Source organism: Xenopus laevis, chromosome 8L, assembly GCF_017654675.1.
Source record: "Xenopus laevis strain J_2021 chromosome 8L, Xenopus_laevis_v10.1, whole genome shotgun sequence".
Lineage (NCBI taxonomy): Eukaryota > Metazoa > Chordata > Amphibia > Anura > Pipidae > Xenopus > Xenopus laevis.
Genome location: NC_054385.1, coordinates 93,572,163 through 93,592,172, shown reverse-complemented (window position 1 = coordinate 93,592,172; position 20,010 = coordinate 93,572,163). Strand labels below are relative to the sequence as shown.

General features: G+C 36.4%; 1 protein-coding gene across 1 annotated transcript in view; it reads left to right on the top strand.

Moving 5' to 3' along the window:
- The window catches only part of slc38a6.L (solute carrier family 38 member 6 L homeolog), a 36,483-nt gene that overhangs the window by 1,507 nt on the left and 14,966 nt on the right, over window positions 1–20,010 (top strand). The window contains exons 2-5 of the mRNA XM_041573103.1: window positions 46–176; window positions 1,817–1,890; window positions 9,141–9,193; window positions 9,956–9,995. Of these exons, the coding sequence (XP_041429037.1) occupies window positions 46–176; window positions 1,817–1,890; window positions 9,141–9,193; window positions 9,956–9,995 (298 nt within the window). The remainder of the gene's footprint in view (window positions 1–45; window positions 177–1,816; window positions 1,891–9,140; window positions 9,194–9,955; window positions 9,996–20,010) is intronic.

Here is a 20,010-nt window from a genome sequence, read left to right as displayed (position 1 = left end):
TATCATATAAGTGTCTCATTTCTCTTATGTATTGTGCTTGACTAGAGCCCACAGAGGAGGTCATCTGGAGGGACTTCCTTTGGCTTTTCAGTGTTCAATTTAATGAATGCTATCATGGGGAGTGGGATCCTTGGTTTATCTTATGCAATGGCCAACACAGGGATCCTAGGATTCAGGTGAGTCATTTCTAGTTGTGTATGGAATAATTAAAAATGAAGGTAATATACTGGAGTCTAGGAAAAACTATTTGTGCAGCCAGTAGAACCCTACATAGCTTCCCAGTAGTACTGGAAGGCAAAAAACGTAAGAATACCTATCCATTATTAATATGGCAAGATGTGTCTGACAAATATAGTGTCCGACATTTTTTGTTATCAATGATCAAGGGCAAAGTTGCAACCATTTAGGTCTTAAGCTCAAAGCCCCATTAACCATTATTGAGGGTGGGGGGTAATATGTTAATATGTTAATATTTATATATATCATAAATATATATATATATATATATATATATATATATATATATATATATATATATATATATATATATATATATATATATAGATAGATTCAAGAACATTTATGAACATTTATATATTTATATATATATATATATATATATATATAATCCTCTCCAGAAGAAGCCGCACAACACAGGACTTATAATAAAGTGTTAAATTTATTTGGACACACTAACGTTTCGGCTGCCACACCAGCCTTTGTCAAAGTAACAAACATTTCAAATTTTACCCTTAAATACCCCAGCTATGGCGGGAAAATGATACAGACCCTCCCCTTTCTAACATGCAAACGTGTAATTACACTAATAGAGAACACACATGTCGTAAGATAGATAAAATGCATATAATATACTTCAAAGATGATCAAAGTAAACTTTGTAGCATAAACTACTTCACCAATCAGGTGAACAATGTAGCAACCATCAAGACAATCAGTAACATAAAAATCGCATCAGTATCAGAGCGGCTGTCATCTAAATAGCACTCCGTTACATTGTGAGATCAGTATTCAAACCCAAATGTGCAAAGTGACGACTCTCCATGGAAAGCCTAAAAAAACCATTAAAACACCAGCTTAAAAATAGATCCAAGCTGGTGTTTTAATGGTTTTTTTAGGCTTTCCATGGAGAGTCGTCACTTTGCACATTTGGGTTTGAATACTGATCTCACAACATATAATATAGTTTTTACTGGTAGTCACTGGTTTATTTATCTACTAGCGTAGATAAATATATAGATATATATACATCTATATAGCCTTGATAAAGGCCGCAATGTGGGACGAAACTTTGGATACACAAGTGATGTTTCAATAAAATCGTTTGATCACAAGAACCTGTGGCGTGCGGGTCCATTTTAAAGGCTGTATAGTACATTTTGACCACAGCACCCACCATTAATCCTTGGAGGAAGAGTGCGGGTACTAACAGGACAATTATATATATATATATATATATATATATATATATATATATATATATATATATATATATATATATATATATATAAACACACACACTTTTTTATTTGTAAAGCATTTTGCTAAGGATTTTTTTCCTTTCTCAATTTGTGGTTTCCATAGAGGAACTGTCCTTGGAGATCATCACGTCAGCATTTTGTGTTTGCTCACAAGTTCTCACACAAAGCTGTAAAGATACTGATAACAGAAGTTCCCCTCCTCCATTTTCAGCAGTATGATGTGGTTTGGGTGCAGTGCTGAAAAGAGGGTGCAGGGCAGTGACTCAATTCTCATATCTCTATGAGGCAATAAAATCACACTCCTGTTACTTCCTTAGCATCCTGCTGCTGATCGTTGCTCTTCTGGCTGCTTATTCCATTCATCTTTTGCTTCGAATGTGTCTCCTGACTGGTAGGTTGACGTCATAGATCTCATTCTACTTTAATTAATACTCTTAAAGGGCACGTAAAGCCCCAAAATAAAATCTTGCCTAATGAAAGAAAATGTAATTCAAAACAACTTTATTGCTTATTTATTAAATTCAAATAATTAGCAGTTTTAAAGGAGTGGTTAACTTTGTTAACTTTTAGTATGTTACAGAATGGCCAATTCTAAGCAACTTTTCATTATTTATCTTTGGTAGCAGGGGTGACCAACTTTTTGGTTTCCCTGGGCCACATTGGAAAAAGAAAAATTGTCTGGGGCCACACATGAAATACACAAACATTTTTGATTTGTAAAAGTAAAGAAAATACACAGAAAAGAACTACAATACCAGTTGGATAACCAGATGGAGCTATACACTGGAATATGGGACACCTGGATATTAAATAGACTATATACTATTATATTATTATGACATTTCCTCGGGAACTGAGCGTTTCAAGCTGGGCCTCATTCATATCCATCCTGGGCCGCATGCGACCCTCGGGCGGCAGGTTGGACACCCCTGTTTTATAGTTTATGAATTATTTGCCTTCTGCTTCTAACTATTTCTAACTTTCAAATGGGGGTCACTGACCCCATCTAAAAACAAATGCTCTATAAGGCTACACCTTTATTGTGATTGCTACTTTTTATTATTCATCTTTCTATTCAGACCCTCTCCTATTCATATTCCAGTCTCTTATTCAAATCAATGAATGGTTGCTAGGGTAATATGGACCAGATTGCTGATATTGCTGAAACTGGAGAGCTGCTGAATAAAAAGCTAAATAACTAAAAAGCCACAAATAATATAAAATCAAAACCAACTACAAATTGTCTCAAAATATTACTCTCTACATCATACTAAAATTTAACTCAGAGGTGAACAACCCCTTTATCCCTATCTGTACTGCTTTTTTTTTTTTTTTTAAGTATTGTAGATGAAGTCAGCCTCTCATGATTCTTCTCAGATCAACTGACTTGTGCTCCATTTTTTAAAATGTCAAAATCACCAGGGCAGGCAATAGAAAGGAACAGCCAGTGAATGGATAATGAAAAGGTGGTTTGAATTACAGTTTCTTCTAGCACATGGGTTCAGTAAAATCCAAATGTAAGAGGGATACACATATAACTAATATGTAACTTCCAATAGCAACATATAATATAGTTTTTACTGGTAGTCACTGGTTTATTTATCTACTAGCGTAGATAAATATATAGATATATATACATCTATATAGCCTTGATAAAGGCCGCAATGTGGGACGAAACTTTGGATACACAAGTGATGTTTCAATAAAATCGTTTGATCACAAGAACCTATGGCGTGCGGGTCCATTTTAAAGGCTGTATAGTACATTTTGACCACAGCACCCACCATTAATCCTTGGAGGAAGAGTGCGGGTACTAACAGGACAATTATATATATATATATATATATATATATATATATATATATATATATATATATATATATATATATATATATATATAGCGCACAGGAGATCTATTCTTATAAGTGGTGCTTAATGATGTCCCTTTTGTCACCTGACCCATGGAAACATTCATAAGAAATCACAAGAGGGGGACCGCTCCAAGTTCACACTCCCTATTCGCTGCTCCAGTCGGGTGCTCAGTCCGCAGCATCCCCACTGCTAGGATTCACTTAGACATCAAAAAAAGGGAGGACGGCACTCCGATACGTGGAATATGCTTTTTATTCCAGATTCATACAAGGATCGGAGTGCCGTCCTCCCTTTTTTTGATGTCTAAATATATATATATATATATATATATATATATATATATATATATATACAGGGCCGCCATCAGGGGGGGACAGGGGGGACAAGCGTACCGGGCCCGGGCATGAAGGGGGGCCCGGCAGCGCTGCATTTTTTTGAAGATCCGGGCCCCCCTTACGAGCGCCCGAGCCGTACGTCTTGCCTCTTCAGTGCCGAATGCGGAAGTGCCGAAAAGCCGAAGCCGATGCGACGAAAAGACCCGAAGTCACGAAAACAGCCGAAGCCGAAGTCCTGAAGCAGCGCAAAGACCCGAAGTCACGAAAACAGCCGAAGCCGAAGTCCTGAAGCGGTGAAAAGACCCGAAGTCACGAAAGGAGGCGAAGTTGAAGTACTGAAGCCATGAGTTCAATTCTACTGAACACCAGTTTGTGTTTTTTTTTTTTTTAATCCCCTGGCCACCAATGTATTATTTTAATATTCTATAGGCCCCTGCCACCAATCTTTTTTTTAAAACTTTTGTTTTTGGGGCCCCAATTTTTTTTTTAACTCGTAAGGGGCCCCTTGCCACCATTGTTTTTTTTTTGGGTTTTTTTTTAAAAAAAAAATTAATTTTCTTTTTGGTGGCCCCAAATTTTTTTAACTTGTAAGGGGGCCCCTGCCACCAGTTTTTTTTTTTTTTCAAAAAAAAATTATTTTTTTTTTAAATTTTTTTTGGGGCCCCAATTTGTTTTTAACTTGTAAGGGGGCCCCTGCCACCATTTTTTTTTTTTTTTCAAAAAAAATTTTTTTTCTCCAAATTTTTTTTTGGGGCCCCAATTTGTTTTTAACTTATAAGGGGGCCCCTGCCGCCAATGTTTTTTTTTTTTTTCAAAAAAAAATTAATTTTTTTTCAAATTGTTTTTTTGGGGCCCCAATTTGTTTTTAACTTAGAAGGGGGCCCCTGCCACCAATGTTTGTTTATTTTTTAGTTTTTTTTACATTTTTTTTTGTTGGGGCCCCAAGTTTTTTTTAACAGGGGGCCCCTGCCACCAATGTTTTTTAAAAAAAAAAATTTTAATTTTTTTTTTTTGGGGCCCCAATTTTTTTTATAAGGGGGCCCTGACCATCAATAGCTTTTTACAACTTGTGTGGGGGGGGGGTTACTTTTTTAGCGCTGATGTCTGTGTGGTCTTTTAACTGCGATGTGGGCGGGATATGGGGCGGAGCTTGGTCGTCAGTGTGGGCGGGGCCCAGGGGGCCCCAAAAATTTTGTTGTACGGGGCCCCGTGATTTCTAATGGCGGCCCTGTATATATATATATATATATATATATATATATATATATATATATATATATATATATATATATATATATATATATATATATAGTCCTCCATGAAGCCAGCACTCTCGATAAAATAGTTTCAAACGCCTGGGTGCAGTATCAACAATTACAATCTCTGCATACACGAATAAGATCCGCACTCACAGGACTTATGAAAATTATAGAAAATTTATTGCGAAAGTCTAACGTTTCGGCCTCCTCCGAGGCCTTTTTCAAAGTAACAAATACATACACACAAATGCTTTAAATACCCAGATTGGCGGGAAAAAGATTTTTTGGCCAATTAAAGATGACGTATCCACCTCATCATTAAAGCACGACAAATATACATATCCCAGATAACAAAATAATTATCACAAATCACTACACAAACATAAATTATAATATAACAAAAACCCATTTTCTAATACAATGTTAAAAACGTTTAAAACCAAATATTAAGTAACATTATATCACTACCCCATTTGTTGTTAAAGTTGTTACCATAGTTATGACTTGTTACAAAAATATCAAAGTTTGAATAAGGGTGGAAGGTCTGCTCAGGGGCTCACTCTACACACATATATAGATATATATTCGTATAACTATTCTAATATCTGAAACTAGATAACATCACAGTGATTCCATATAAAGTGTTCAGGTAACAGCCGTATTAACCCTCTCTCTACCGTTTAGTATCATAATATCCCAATGTTTCTCTCCCCATCACTAATTTATTGCTAGGACCTGGTAAGTGTGCTTCTCATCGATATACCCATTATTAATGTACCCTTTATTGATATACCCATTACTGTTCGCTGGGGGGTCCGCGACAAACAAGAGGGCATGCATTCACTCTAACCCGATGATCTATATCAATATGACCTGATATTCAGGCGTGTATTCACTGTGCTTGTGCATCCCATTGCTTCAGTGTATAGCACCAACACTCCTCCGTGTATAACCCTACAAAAGTTAAAATATATATATGTCAATGTAAAGATAAAGAAATTTTAAATGTGAGTACCCCAAATCATATACTATAATACACCTCAATCTATTAAAGTTATATACCTGTGGACATAAAATACAAATGAATAAAAATGAAAATTTATCTTTACATTGACATATATATATTTTAACTTTTGTAGGGTTATACACGGAGGAGTGTTGGTGCTATACACTGAAGCAATGGGATGCACAAGCACAGTGAATACACGCCTGAATATCAGGTCATATTGATATAGATCATCGGGTTAGAGTGAATGCATGCCCTCTTGTTTGTCGCGGACCCCCCAGCGAACAGTAATGGGTATATCAATAAAGGGTACATTAATAATGGGTATATCGATGAGAAGCACACTTACCAGGTCCTAGCAATAAATTAGTGATGGGGAGAGAAACATTGGGATATTATGATACTAAACGGTAGAGAGAGGGTTAATACGGCTGTTACCTGAACACTTTATATGGAATCACTGTGATGTTATCTAGTTTCAGATATTAGAATAGTTATACGAATATATATCTATATATGTGTGTAGAGTGAGCCCCTGAGCAGACCTTCCACCCTTATTCAAACTTTGATATTTTTGTAACAAGTCATAACTATGGTAACAACTTTAACAACAAATGGGGTAGTGATATAATGTTACTTAATATTTGGTTTTAAACGTTTTTAACATTGTATTAGAAAATGGGTTTTTGTTATATTATAATTTATGTTTGTGTAGTGATTTGTGATAATTATTTTGTTATCTGGGATATGTATATTTGTCGTGCTTTAATGATGAGGTGGATACGTCATCTTTAATTGGCCAAAAAATCTTTTTCCCGCCAATCTGGGTATTTAAAGCATTTGTGTGTATGTATTTGTTACTTTGAAAAAGGCCTCGGAGGAGGCCGAAACGTTAGACTTTCGCAATAAATTTTCTATAATTTTCATAAGTCCTGTGAGTGCGGATCTTATTCGTGTATGCAGAGTATATATATATATATATATATATATATATATATATATATATATATATATATATATATATATATATATAGTGTAAACACAAATATCCCTAACATTATCTTAACTAGTAATCACAAATAACAATAGGCTAGAATCTACTTAAAGGAAAACTATACCCCCCAAAATGAACACTTAAGCACAAAAAGTTTACATCATATTAAAGAATCTTACCAAACTGGTCTATATATTTAACTAAATCTTGCCCTTTTACATCTCTTGCCTTGAACCACCATTTCGTGATGGTCTGTGTGCTGTCTCAGAGATCACCTGACCAGAAATACTACAACTCTAACTGTGACAGGAAGAGGTGTTGAAGCAAAAGACAGAACTCTGTCTGTTAATTGGCTCATGTGACATAACAAGTATGGTTTGTTGGTATGTTTGTGTGCACAGTAAATAGTACGATCCCAAATGCTCTGAAAGGCTACAAATTTATTGTTACTGCTACTTTTTGTTACTCATCTTTCTATTCAGGCCCTCTCCTATTCATATTCCAGTCTCTCATTGAAATCAATGCATGGTTGCTAGCATTATTTGGGCCTAGCAACTTGGGATGCACCGAATCCAGGATTTGGTTTGGGACTCAGCAACATTTGGATTTGGCAAAATCCAAGCGCCTGGCCTAACTGAACCTGAATCCAAAAAATCACGTGACTTTTTGTCACACAAACAAGGAAGTCAAAAAAATTTTGTGTGTGCGCAGTTTTCTTTCCCTCTCGTTTTCCTTATTTACACATGCAAATTAGGGTGTGGATTTGGTTCAGGATTCAGCTGAATCTTTCACAAAGCATTCGGGATTCGGTCGATTTGTAAAATAGTGGATTCAGTTCATCCATACTAGCAACCAGATAGCAGAAATTGCAAACTGGACAGCTGCTGAATAAAAAGCTAAAACACGCAAAGCCAGAAATTATACAAAATTAAAATCAATTGCAGATTGTCTCAGAATATCACTCTACATCCTACTAAAAGTTAACTCAAAGGTAAACAACCCCTTTAAACAAAAATGTATTTGGCACAGATTTTTGCCATTGTAATTCCATGGCAAAGTGGGTGCTAATTGCTTCAGGGAAAACACTAAATGGCATAATTGCATAAATATATTTTACTTCATAGCACCCACTAAAGCAAGGGCATTTATGGTGTTTTGTCACTGCAACAAACCACCACAGACAAAATACCACATGTCATTGCCCTAAAGGAGTCTCTCCAAGTTATTACATGTGGCAATGATGAAATTAATGCTGGCCATAGACATGAAGATTTACCTTCATATCTCCTGACCTGCCACTAACCATTCAGATCAAATAAAGTAGTAAAAGAACAGATCAGACGATGTTCTGCCCCTGACAGCAATCGTACGAAAGTTATGTCTGACAAAAACTGGTGACAGTCTCCCACTGAAGATTGTCAGATAAGCAATGCATGCAGAGATATTATCGGCAGCCGACAGAAATATTCTAACCTGTCAGATCACCTGGCACGAAAAATGTCGGGACAGTCCACACAAGGCCCGAAATACGGAGATTCATAGATCAAATCTTTGCGTCTATGGCCAGTTGTGGAAAGCATAAAACAACTTCTTTGCGACAACTGCGCATGCGCCGAAACTCATGGGCGCCATCTTCAGCCGCTTCGGTAATCTTCGGAATGAGACCGGCACTTCTGCAATTTCCGTGAGTTTCGGCACATGCGCAGTTGCCTTAAAGCAGAAAATTGAAACAAGGGCTTGTTTCTCCTTTAATGGCTTTTACTAGATATATACAAGATTTGAATGACTCACAAATACATTTTTATTATTTTATACAACAATAAGCCTTTACATTGGTGAGGATAACCAGGGCATAGTTTCTCATAACGGAAGCATGAACATTTGATATGGGCCTCCAGCATTAGAAGCAACATTTTGGGTGGATCCCTAGATAAAAGTATAAAAAATATAATATTGCTTAACAGCCATTCGATATTTCAGCATATACACAAGAGATGTTTATCCTGCCGTTGTGTAGATTCTACTGTCAAATTCCCTGATTTATATATTTCCCCACTTCCATTGGAGCTACAGCAATGCCAGTGGCCAATTCTAGTCCCACTTGGCCTTTGAGATAGAGGTCCAATCTTTTTATGGGCAAGGGAACAATAAGTTAACATTTTATTCTTTCCACAGCAGTTACATCTTATGAGGATCTTGGGCTGTATGCATTCGGTCCATCTGGAAAGGTATGGCTTGTACTTTTATCATCCTGTGTTATCAGTTAAACATTAGGCTGGCTGGTATCGTTTACTATAGACTTTGTAGATCTCAAAGGGGCTTTTTACTCTCTTTTTACCATCTTGAAGTTTTTCCTGTGTTGTAATGTAATGTTTATTCAATATTATATCATAAAAATATAGGATCTAGGAAGTATAGTATATATTATCTGGAATGATTGAGGATCTGGGGTTTCTAGGAATATTTCTGTAATTTGGATCTCCATACTTTAAGGCTGCTAAAAAAATATTTAAATATTAAATAAACCCAATAAGATTGTTTTGCCTCCAATAAGAATTAATTATATCGTAGTTTGGATCAAGTACAAAGTACTGTTTTATAATTGCAGTGGAAACAGAAACGCTTTTTAAAATTTTGAATTATTTGATGGGGTCTGTGAAAGATGACTTTCCCGTAATATGGAGCTTTCTGCATAATGGGTTTTCAAATAACTGATCCCATACATGAGGTCGGTAATGCGACATATACCACAAACACATCAGAATATGGTTTTATTTTACAAAACATCATATAGTTGAGGAGTTAGGGGATACTCGTTACCCCTGTTAATAATAAACACAGCCTCACCTATACTGTCTGAGAAACAGATAGAACAGATAAAGAGAGAGAAGTCCATACCTCTCCTTGCATGGGGTGTATATTTATTGGGTTTTTGGTGAAGAGTGTATTTGTATCTGCCAAACAACTGATTTTTTTTCTGTTTGATTCAGGTCCTTGTAGCATGCACAATCCTCATTCAGAATGTTGGAGGTAAGCACAATGTAGAATAATGGTCAGATACTGTAGATTGAGCATTTATGATTAGAAGAAATTATACCCTGCTTACTTGTACTTCAGTTCTTTATTCTCTAAATGTTAAGCAAAGTTATGTGAATGAATTATGAATCATATTTATTTTTATGTTTGGGCTGTTATATTACTTCATCTGCTGAAGTAAAGTGAAATAATGCCTACGACAGACAGATTATCTTTAACCAGAATGGTTTGAACATTTTCTGTCATTCATAGGAGTGTATTGCTTAATTCATTCTTTAAAGAAAGACAACTTATATTATTTTCAGCATCTGTATGTAGTATCAAGTACAACATATAATGCTTAATTAATAAACTACCTCTTTGATGCTGCTTTGCTAACAAAAATGCCAGATTTACTGCGTTATGACAGTTCCCCAGTTAAGAGTAATTACTGTACTATAATCTGAGAAGAAACTACTCTGCTGTTCTTGCTGTCTTCGCTTCTTATCATCCATAAAATCTTTTTCCTGGCCTGGTAATAAAGTAGTAAACTAACATTTCTGTTCTAAGGTCCATAATATCAACCTGATATGTCCCAAAATAGATGATCTTCAGTTCCATTAAAATACAAAAACCTTTAAAGGAACCAGCACAATATGGTTATCATTCATGGGAACAGCCTGCAGCAGCCTCATAGTGCTGTGGCTACCTGGGAAGTTCCTGGCACTGCTGTAAGATCTCAGAAACAGGATATACCTTTTTTTTTTTTAAACGTGACCTAGAAAACTGCGCCATAGAGCCTCAGCTGCCAGTGGACACAGAGAAAATCAAAGAAGTTAGGAATAGTTTTGTAGAGCCCATTTTTGTAGAAACTTTTTAAAAATGTGAATTATTTCATTTTAATGGAGTCTATTTGATATGCCCTTTTAGTAATTAAGAGCTTTCTGGATAACGAGTTTCCGTAGAACAGGTCCTATACCTGTATAGGATTTGTTATCCTGAATGCTTGAAATCTGAGGTTTTCTTTATGAGGGTGATTCACCTTCAAGTTAACTTTTAATATGTTATAGAATGACCAATTCCAAGCAACTTTCCAGATGGTCTTCATTTATTTATTTGTTATAGTTTTTTAATTAATTGCCTAACCCCATTTATACAACAAATGCTCTGAAAGGCTACACATATATAAATTTTGCTACTTTTTATCACTTCTCTTTCTATTCAGGTCCTCTCCTATTCATATTCCAGTCTCTCATTTAAATCAATGCAAGATTGCTAGGATTATTTAGATCCTATTAACCAGATTGCTGAAATTGCAAACTGGAGAGCTGCATAATAAAAAGCTCAATAACTCAAAAGCCACAAATAATAAAAACCAATTGCAAATTGTATCAGAATATCACTCTCTACATCAGGGGTGCCCAAACTTTTTGCAACGAGGGCCAGATTTGGTGAGGTGAAAATGTGTGGGGGCCGACCATTCAGCCCGACATTCTTTGAACCATTAACATTAAATTACAGGAATCGAGTAATCGTAGCAGTAATATTTGGGCACATTAGTGAAATTAACTGCCACTTGGTCTATACTGCTGCCTGTGTGCTGAAGGTGTTAGCAATAGACATGTACTGGCACATAGTGACGCCATACTTCTTTCGTTTACAGCACTGGCATGTCAGCCCTAAAGAAGTATGCGAAAACAGCGCGTCTCTATGTGCCAGTACGTGTCTATTGCTACCACCTTCAGTACACAGGCAGCAGTATAGATCAAGTGGCAGATCATTTCACTAATGTGCCCAAATATTACTACTATGGGATTCCTGATCGCACTGTGTTGGGGGGCCTCATTATTATTAATTTCATCATGGAGGCTGAGGGTCGGTGTAAATTTGAAAAAAGGGCCACAATTGGCCCCCGGGCTGCACTTTGGACATGCCTTATACTAAAAGTTGATTTAAAGGTGAACAACTCCTTTAATTTTAATCCCCATGCATTAAGTCATTTATACATTAGATTAACTCAGTAGGTTTTATTTGGCCTACAATATGGATTTGTGCATCTTAGTTACCATCAAACACAAGGTACAGTTTTATTATTACAGATAAAATGGAAACCATACTAAAAGATTAGAATCATTTGCTTAAAATGAAGTCAAAGGGAGATGGCCTTTACATGTAGAGCTTTCTGGATAAGGGGTTTCCAAAAAAGACATCCCATACCTGTACTGCTTTTTCTTATTAATGGACCCCCACCCGCTGTTCAAGTATATATTTGTATTGAATAGACAAGCAAATTCTTAATAAAGGAGTGAACTAAACAAATTGTTTCACTGGATTGGCCCATTCTGTGCCACGTTTGAGCATTCAAAAGTTATTTGTAGATGAAATGATTGATGGTGTATGTCTCCCCGTTTTGTTGGGCCCTTTGCAAATGCTACTTTTTTGTGATTAAAGGAACAGTAACATAAAACAATTAGTGTTTTAAAGTAATAAAAAATATAATGCAGTGTTGCCCTGCACTGGTAAAACTGATATGTTTACTTCAGAAACAGTACGATTGTTTATATAAATAAGCTGCTGTTTAGCAATGGGGGCAGCCATTCAAAGGAAAAAAGGCTCAGGTTACACAGCAGATAGCAGATAAGCTTTGTAGAACATAATGGTGTGATCTGTTATCCACTATTTCACCTGTACCATATAGCCTTTTTTCAATTTCTGCCATTGCCACACAGCATCTTGTGTATATGAACTTTAGTAATGTTTCTGAAACAAACAGATAAGTTTTGCCAGTGCAGGAAAACTGTACATGATATTTTCAATACTTTAAAACACTTTTTTGGTGTTACCGTTCCTTTAAGGCAGGGATCCCCAACCTTTTGAACCCATGAGCAACATTCAGAAGTAAAAGGAGTTGGGGAGCAACACTGGCATGGAAAATGTTGTTGGGGTGCCAAATAAGTGCCGTGATTGGCTATTTCGTAGCCCCTATGTGGATTGTCAACCTACATTAAGGCTTCCTTTAGGCAGTACACCTGGTTTTTATGAAACCAAAACTTGCCTACAAGCCTGGAATTCAAAAATAAGCACCTGCTTTGAGGCAACTGGGAGCAACATCCAAGGGGTTTGAGAGCAACTTGTTGCTCACAAGCTACTGGTTGGGGATCACTGCTTTAAGGTATCCCTGCTTTTCATAGGGTTGTTTCTGCCTGTGCTTCCCCCAGACCTTGGCTCTTTTACCAGTTATTGTACATACTGTATATCTGTCTACTTTCTTTTCTATAATGTGCTAAAAAATAAGGTGTTTAAAAAAAGATTTGTTCAAGTGGTGAGATCTAAAGGTATTTCTTCCAGGGTCAGAGTCTATCTAGTCTTTCTTTGGTATTGGGGAAGTTGGAGGCAAATCTTGGCTTAAAGATCCATCAGTATCTTTCTTACTAATATTGTTCCAGTCAAATAATTCTTTCCATATTATAAAAGAATAAACCGAAAACACCTCTCCCTTTTAGGCAGGGTAAAATTTAATTTTAAGGTTTCATTCAAACAGACCATAAAATGTGCAAACAACACATGAGACACACAGGCATTGCTAACTTCGTTTGAGGCATTCGATTATATACGTGCATGGTTTTTAGTCTAAAGCCTTTTTTATTTTCATTCCCCACCCCCATGTTGATGCTACCACCTTTCTATCAACACATGGTCTCCATCTGAGGTGGAAAATAGTAGCCTGAGGGTGAGATCCTGCAAATACATGGAGGTCAGCAGGATGCTCGGTGATCTCTGACTTCCAGGATGGCTTCTAGATAAGGTTGCCACCTGTCAGATTATTTTGTGTGTTATGAGTTTTATCTTTTTTTTTGTAATGTAGTGCAAAGGGATCCATAAACCCAAAGTTCTGAAATATGGTAATGCTTTTATGTATAAGGAAACAGTGTTATTTTTGATTAGTTTCCCTTTTTTCCTGTAAAGTACTTAATGTTTGATGGTAACATAAATCCATGTGCATAAAATTCTTGGAAGACAATATTTTTTTTAAAGAATGTGCCGTTAATTTGGAGCTGTGTTCTTGCATGTGGTACACCTACAAGAATACTCCAATATACTCCATTAAACTAGCTATGAAGTAACACTATTTTTTTATAACTGAAACTAACCAAGACAAGGATAAAAACTAGACTAAATCAGTGGTTGGTTTCCAAACTGAACCCATGAATACCCAGTGAACCATGCAGTAGAAAACCAGTTGGGGGCGAGTGTATTCCTGCACCAGCAGACTTCACTTCCCCATAAACTCATCTGCTCTGAATTACAAACTTTGGGCTGATAGGGGAAAGGGAAATTTCAGCAAGGGAGGATTACAAGTTACTGACCGTTTGTTTTGATAGCTACTTCTTAATGACTGATATATGGCTTGCATGCTGCTAGAATCAAGGATGCCAAGTTTTAAAATAGACTTTATTTCAGCCCAGAAGTTATCCCTGTGGTGTGACCGTGTGGACATAAACTGCTGCGTTAGCTCTATCTTTACTGGATACTGCTAAGATTATATTGGCACTTTGTGTGTTTACACTCTTAACCGCATTAACTCTTAACAGCATTGCTGTCTAATACCAACTTTATTAACTTGGCCATTTGCTACAAAAGTTCAAAAAATACAATTTATTTATGTTTACAATTTTTTGTAAAGACTGCCTTAAGCCTGTTAAATATTTAATTTGGCAACAACATGGATTCAACATCAGTGGCTTGAGTCAAACATTTCTGATTGACTCTCTATTCTTATTTTTATCCTTTATTTATATAGCTCCAACATATAGTGCTGCACTTTACAGATATTAAACATCATTCACATTGTCCTGGCCCCAGTCAAGTTTATAATCTAAGGTCCCTAGGGCCACATTTTATCAGGGGGTCAACCTGCATGTTTTTAGAGTGTGGGAGGAAACTCCATTATACAGGATCATCATGCAGAAAATAGAATACTCAATAGTGTAAAGAATAATGTATATTTAAAAGTCCCAGTGACCATGTAAAGGCACAATACTTCCAAGTCATTTTTATACAAGTCATGAAATTTTGAGGTTGCTTCTGATATGGTTATATTTTTACAGAAGTGAATTTGGTTATAACTGTACTTAAGTGTAGTTAAAAAGCACATGGCTTACAGGCTATTTGTGGCTTTTATACATAAAATTTGTTTTATATGGAGTTTAAGGAGTAAGTTCTCATGAGGGGGCTCTGTACAAATTCTAAGTTTCAGGATTGCATGTGTTTTATTTCTTATTAATGACTGATTTAACCCATTGCTCCCTCTTTTTTTTTGTGGCTGTGCACATCAAGCTCTGTGTTGGGCTAATAGGGAAGATGGCATTACAGGGTGAATACAATTTACTATTTACCACAGGTTTTACTGTGGCTGTGCAGGCCAGTCCTCTTAGGTATCTGTGTGTCCACCTCAGTCTTACTCTGTCAGTACAGTGTTAATAAAAAAAAGTTAAAGCTAACTCAAGAGTCAGATTGGCTAATTCAAGAATTCAGGTATTTACAGTTCCACTGCACTTATTGGCCTGTTTCTATTTTTTTCCATGCATTGAGGACAGCCACTTTGTCTCGGTTTCAGATAACTAGACACAGGCAGAGAAACTTGATGCTTTCCTTGTAAATGCACTTGAGTCTCTGCTGAAAGACTGGTGGGGTTTAATGTCATTGAGCTGATGCAATCTGTTTCCTTTTGGGGGAAGGTATGTCCATTGAACTGTGCAGCCACACCACCATCTGCTGGCCATTTAAGCTGTGCAGCAGGCACTCCTACCATAAGTACATCCCATGCTGGAGATCAGCTCACATGCTTTTTGTAAATAAATCCTGGCTTGCACAGATAGATCATATAGATAACATCCTTACCTGACTTCCTATTAAACTATCTGGGTATTTGTAAAATTGTGTGGGGTATAAAGGAAATAATGCTTAATTTGAGCTAAAGTCTATATTTTGAAAACTTGTCTTGATAAAGTGTTAACACAAATAAAAGAGCTCTCCTAAATTCTTAACAATTTTCTCTCCTCTAAAACTGGCCTTTTGTATCCAGAGATGGTCAGGCAGTTTGGCCGATTTAGAGCAATACAGCCAGACCATAGGAGGGTTGGCTTTGACTGAGCATCATGTTGCAGTTCATCTGTCCAAACCCAAAAGTTCATGCTGATTTACCTTGTCAGCAGGTGCACTGGCAAATGAGGGAGTCAAGAGGAGTCCCAGCTGTCAGCCCAAAGAATGGAACAGAATAATGTTGTTATCCACACAATGATTGACCGGATACACTGTAGGATGTTAGAAGCCATTGTTTCATAGCATCCATAGGAGAGGTGCAGCAGCATAACACTATAAAGTGTTTACAGCAGTTTCATTTGGTTTTGTTGGTTCTCTTCAATTTGATATTGCCAATTATTATACATTTTAAACATTTTGAATAAACTGATTTCAATATTTGTCGGAAAATCCTAAGAACTGTCCTTCAGTTTCTCAGAATGAAAGTCAAACCAGTTCAGTGGTTATTTAAATATTATATTTATATCTCACCTCCTTCTTTTTATTGTTACTTCTCTTTAGCAAGGCTGCTTAAATTCACCCAAATTAAAACTTTTTGACTCCCTATCATCAACATACAAATCAGTTCAGTTCACTGCTTAGGAGTAATCTTGTTACATCCAGGTTTTGTTTTTTCAGGTTTTTTTTTTTTTTTTACATTCATTTTAACATATGGATTTACCCTGTTCTATGTGACACAATTTAAAATCTCATTCTGGCATCCAGCATTATTGAATGACAAAATAAGGTGTATGGAAGAAACCTAGCAAAACTGCTAGGGCGGTTTACTGTAAAAAAAAAAACAAAAAAAAAACCTTTGTTCTTCTTAGTCATCCCTTTAATCATCTGTTGTCAATAAGAAAAATTAACATTTCAAATTATTTTAAAAAGTTTTTTTTCTTTGCACAGAGTGAAATAGTAACAGGTATTGAAAGAGGCAAATTGTTAGATTCCCTCTTAGATTTAAATTCAAATGTGGGTTTACATGTATGGAGCCTGTTATCCAGAATGCTTGTGACCTGGGGTTTTCAGGATAATGATTCATTCTGTAATCTGAATCTTCATACACTAAAGCTGGCCATAGATGCAAATCCTCGAACGATCGGACTTCCCCATCTCCCGACCTGCCACTAACCATTCAGATCAAATAAAGTAGTTAAATAAAAGATCAACCAATGTTCTGCCCCTGACAGCAATCGTACGAAAGTTATGTCCGACAAAGTTGGTGACAGTCTCCCACTGAAAATCATACGATCGGCAATACATGCAGAAAAATTATCGCCAGCCGACAGAAATCTTTTAACCTGACTGATCTCCGTGGGACGAAAAATGTCGAGACTCTACACACGCGGTCCGAAAATCGTACGAATTGAGGATTCGGACGATCGGATCTTTGCGTCTATGGCCAGTTTAGTCTACTAGAAAATCATGTAAACATTTTGGTTTTGCTTCCAATAAGGATTAATTATATTTTTGTTTGGATCAAGAACAAGATTCTGTTTTATTATTTGAGTAAAAGAAAATTATTTTTAAAAATCTTATTCCGATAAGATGGAGTCTATGGGTTACTGCCTTTCCGTAATTTTGAGCATTCTGTTTTCCAGAATTGGTTTCCAGATAATGACTCCAATACCTGTGTGACATTTTATAGCAATTATGTTCTATGCTGCCTTCTGTCTATTTACCTTCACAAGTTTTCTCAGGAAAGGCTTGGAGATTAGTCATTGATCACTTCCCATTATAATCAGTGGTAATCACCCATGTGTATGTACCAATCGCACACTGTTGTCGTATGGAAATGCTCCCACCTGGGTTCTTGGTGACATTTGCAACCATCTGCAGTTTTCCACCGGTTATTCCCATTGATTGATTATTATGGGAAGCCATAACTTCTTTTATATAGCCCCTGTAAAGCATTTGAGGGTTTTCTCCCATCTGTGTGGGCAAGTAATAACAAACTAATGCCTATGTTGGCGCTAATACCAAAAAAATAAAATATATTGATAGCAGGTGAGCCTGGAAATTTTAAAATGAGTAGATGTTGGCATTCACGCTAGCGTTAAAGAAGAGAAAAAGTTATTGGGTGGAGTAAAAACTATCCCATTATATAACTTTGCATTTTTTTCTTATTATTTTCCCAGTACCTGTAGTTGTAATGATTGTCATATCTTGTGTTACACCTTTGCTCACACATCTACTTATACTATTGTGACATTCAGACCTTAACAACAAAACAATGCTAGTAAAGTATACAGGCATCTGGGAGAAATTTTCCATAGTGAGGTGTATGCATTTCAGATTAAAAGATTTCTCTGTGTAATGCTTCCATTGTTAACCTTCAGTTTAGATGAAACTGCTTATGTTTGCCGATTAATCTCATTTGTTTGAGAAGTAAACCCAATCTTTTAAAGGTTTTTGGAAACCTAATTTTTAATTAGTTGTGTTTTATTTTCTTTATTTAAGATTACATTTTGTTTATGGACTCTTTCTTTCTTGTTGAAATTATCTGCATATAAATTCTGTTGCACATAAGAGGTTGATTATGCTGTATGCAGTGAAAGAATCTGCCATATCTTTCATCATTACCCATGTGCTGCAAACATATATTATATAAAGGGAAACATCTTTAAGCCAGTAGATAAACACACTGCTTCCTCCCATAGTGCATCTGTTTGTTTAGGTACGGCTAATTAATCCTATAAGTAGTTGATGATCCTCCACCAAGTGCTGAAAGTCTGATTGTCTTTTTAATTTAGTGTAAATACACTGGTCTGGACATCCAACAAGTCTGGACTTCCTATGAGATTGGAACTACACTGCATTTCTCCCCAGTGTAAAATGTACTCTTATTTCTCACTAAAAGATTTGCATGGCTATCTCACTGGTTCCTACAAATAAGTGTGTCTCAGTAGTGATTGCTTCTGAAGCACTGAAGTTGTCTTATGTCTATAGGGGGCAGCAGTAAGGTTTCCATTTCCAGTCACCAGGACCTCTTAGCTGTAGAGACACTGGATTTAAAAGCTTTTAAACTTTATTTGTGTATTTGACCCCCAAATACATATTTTTTATTTTGTTTTGAGATTGATTCTTCTCTTCAATATAAATCTACACTCATGCCTCTTAGGACTCCTCTAGTTACAAATTTCTACACTCCATGTGACCAAATTCAGTCTCCAATATAAATATTTTTTTTTGAGTGGGGCTAATATACAGTGGAGGCTACCTGTTTCAATGTACAAATTAATAGGAATTGCTGCAACCCTTTGTGCTGCCTTGTACAGCAATGGACAAAAAGAACAACTGTAATAACTTTCTTTGCATCATTTTTTTTAAAATATGACCTCCATTTGTTAACAGTTAAAGAAAATAGACAGAACCTGAAAAGAAACACTGGGGGTCCACGCTTTCACATACAAGTCCCACCCTCTGGCTTTTTTCAGTTTTTCCATGGTGAAAAAAAAAAGCATACTATACTGTAGTAGTGTATTGTCACAGGCAGCAGTAAAATAACATTGTATCCGATGACCTCATGCTTCAGTATTGTCTTGACCTTGTGTCATCCTGTGTTTGGTTGAACATGGACTCACTAGAGAAGAACAAATGGTTTTAAAGTTATTGTACCTTTTGGTGTAACACAATTAGTCAAATTGTTCTCCGCTTCAGCCTGAGAGAGGTAGGCTAGTGGCAAACTCCAAACAAACTCTGAGGATAGTGGCACACAGGTTTGGGTCACTTTGGCCCAAAAATGCAGCATCCTAAATAGTCCCATTGACTTGTATGGTTATTGTCTGCAATGCTTGGACACTTGTGTTGCTTGAAAATTCAGATTGTTTCCTTTCCAGGCAACTTTTGTCAAACAAAAGCTTGCAAACAATTTCCATGCAAGTCAAAGAGGGAGAGCACACAAACTCTTTAGGGAGAGAGAAAGAGACATATATTGCAAACAATA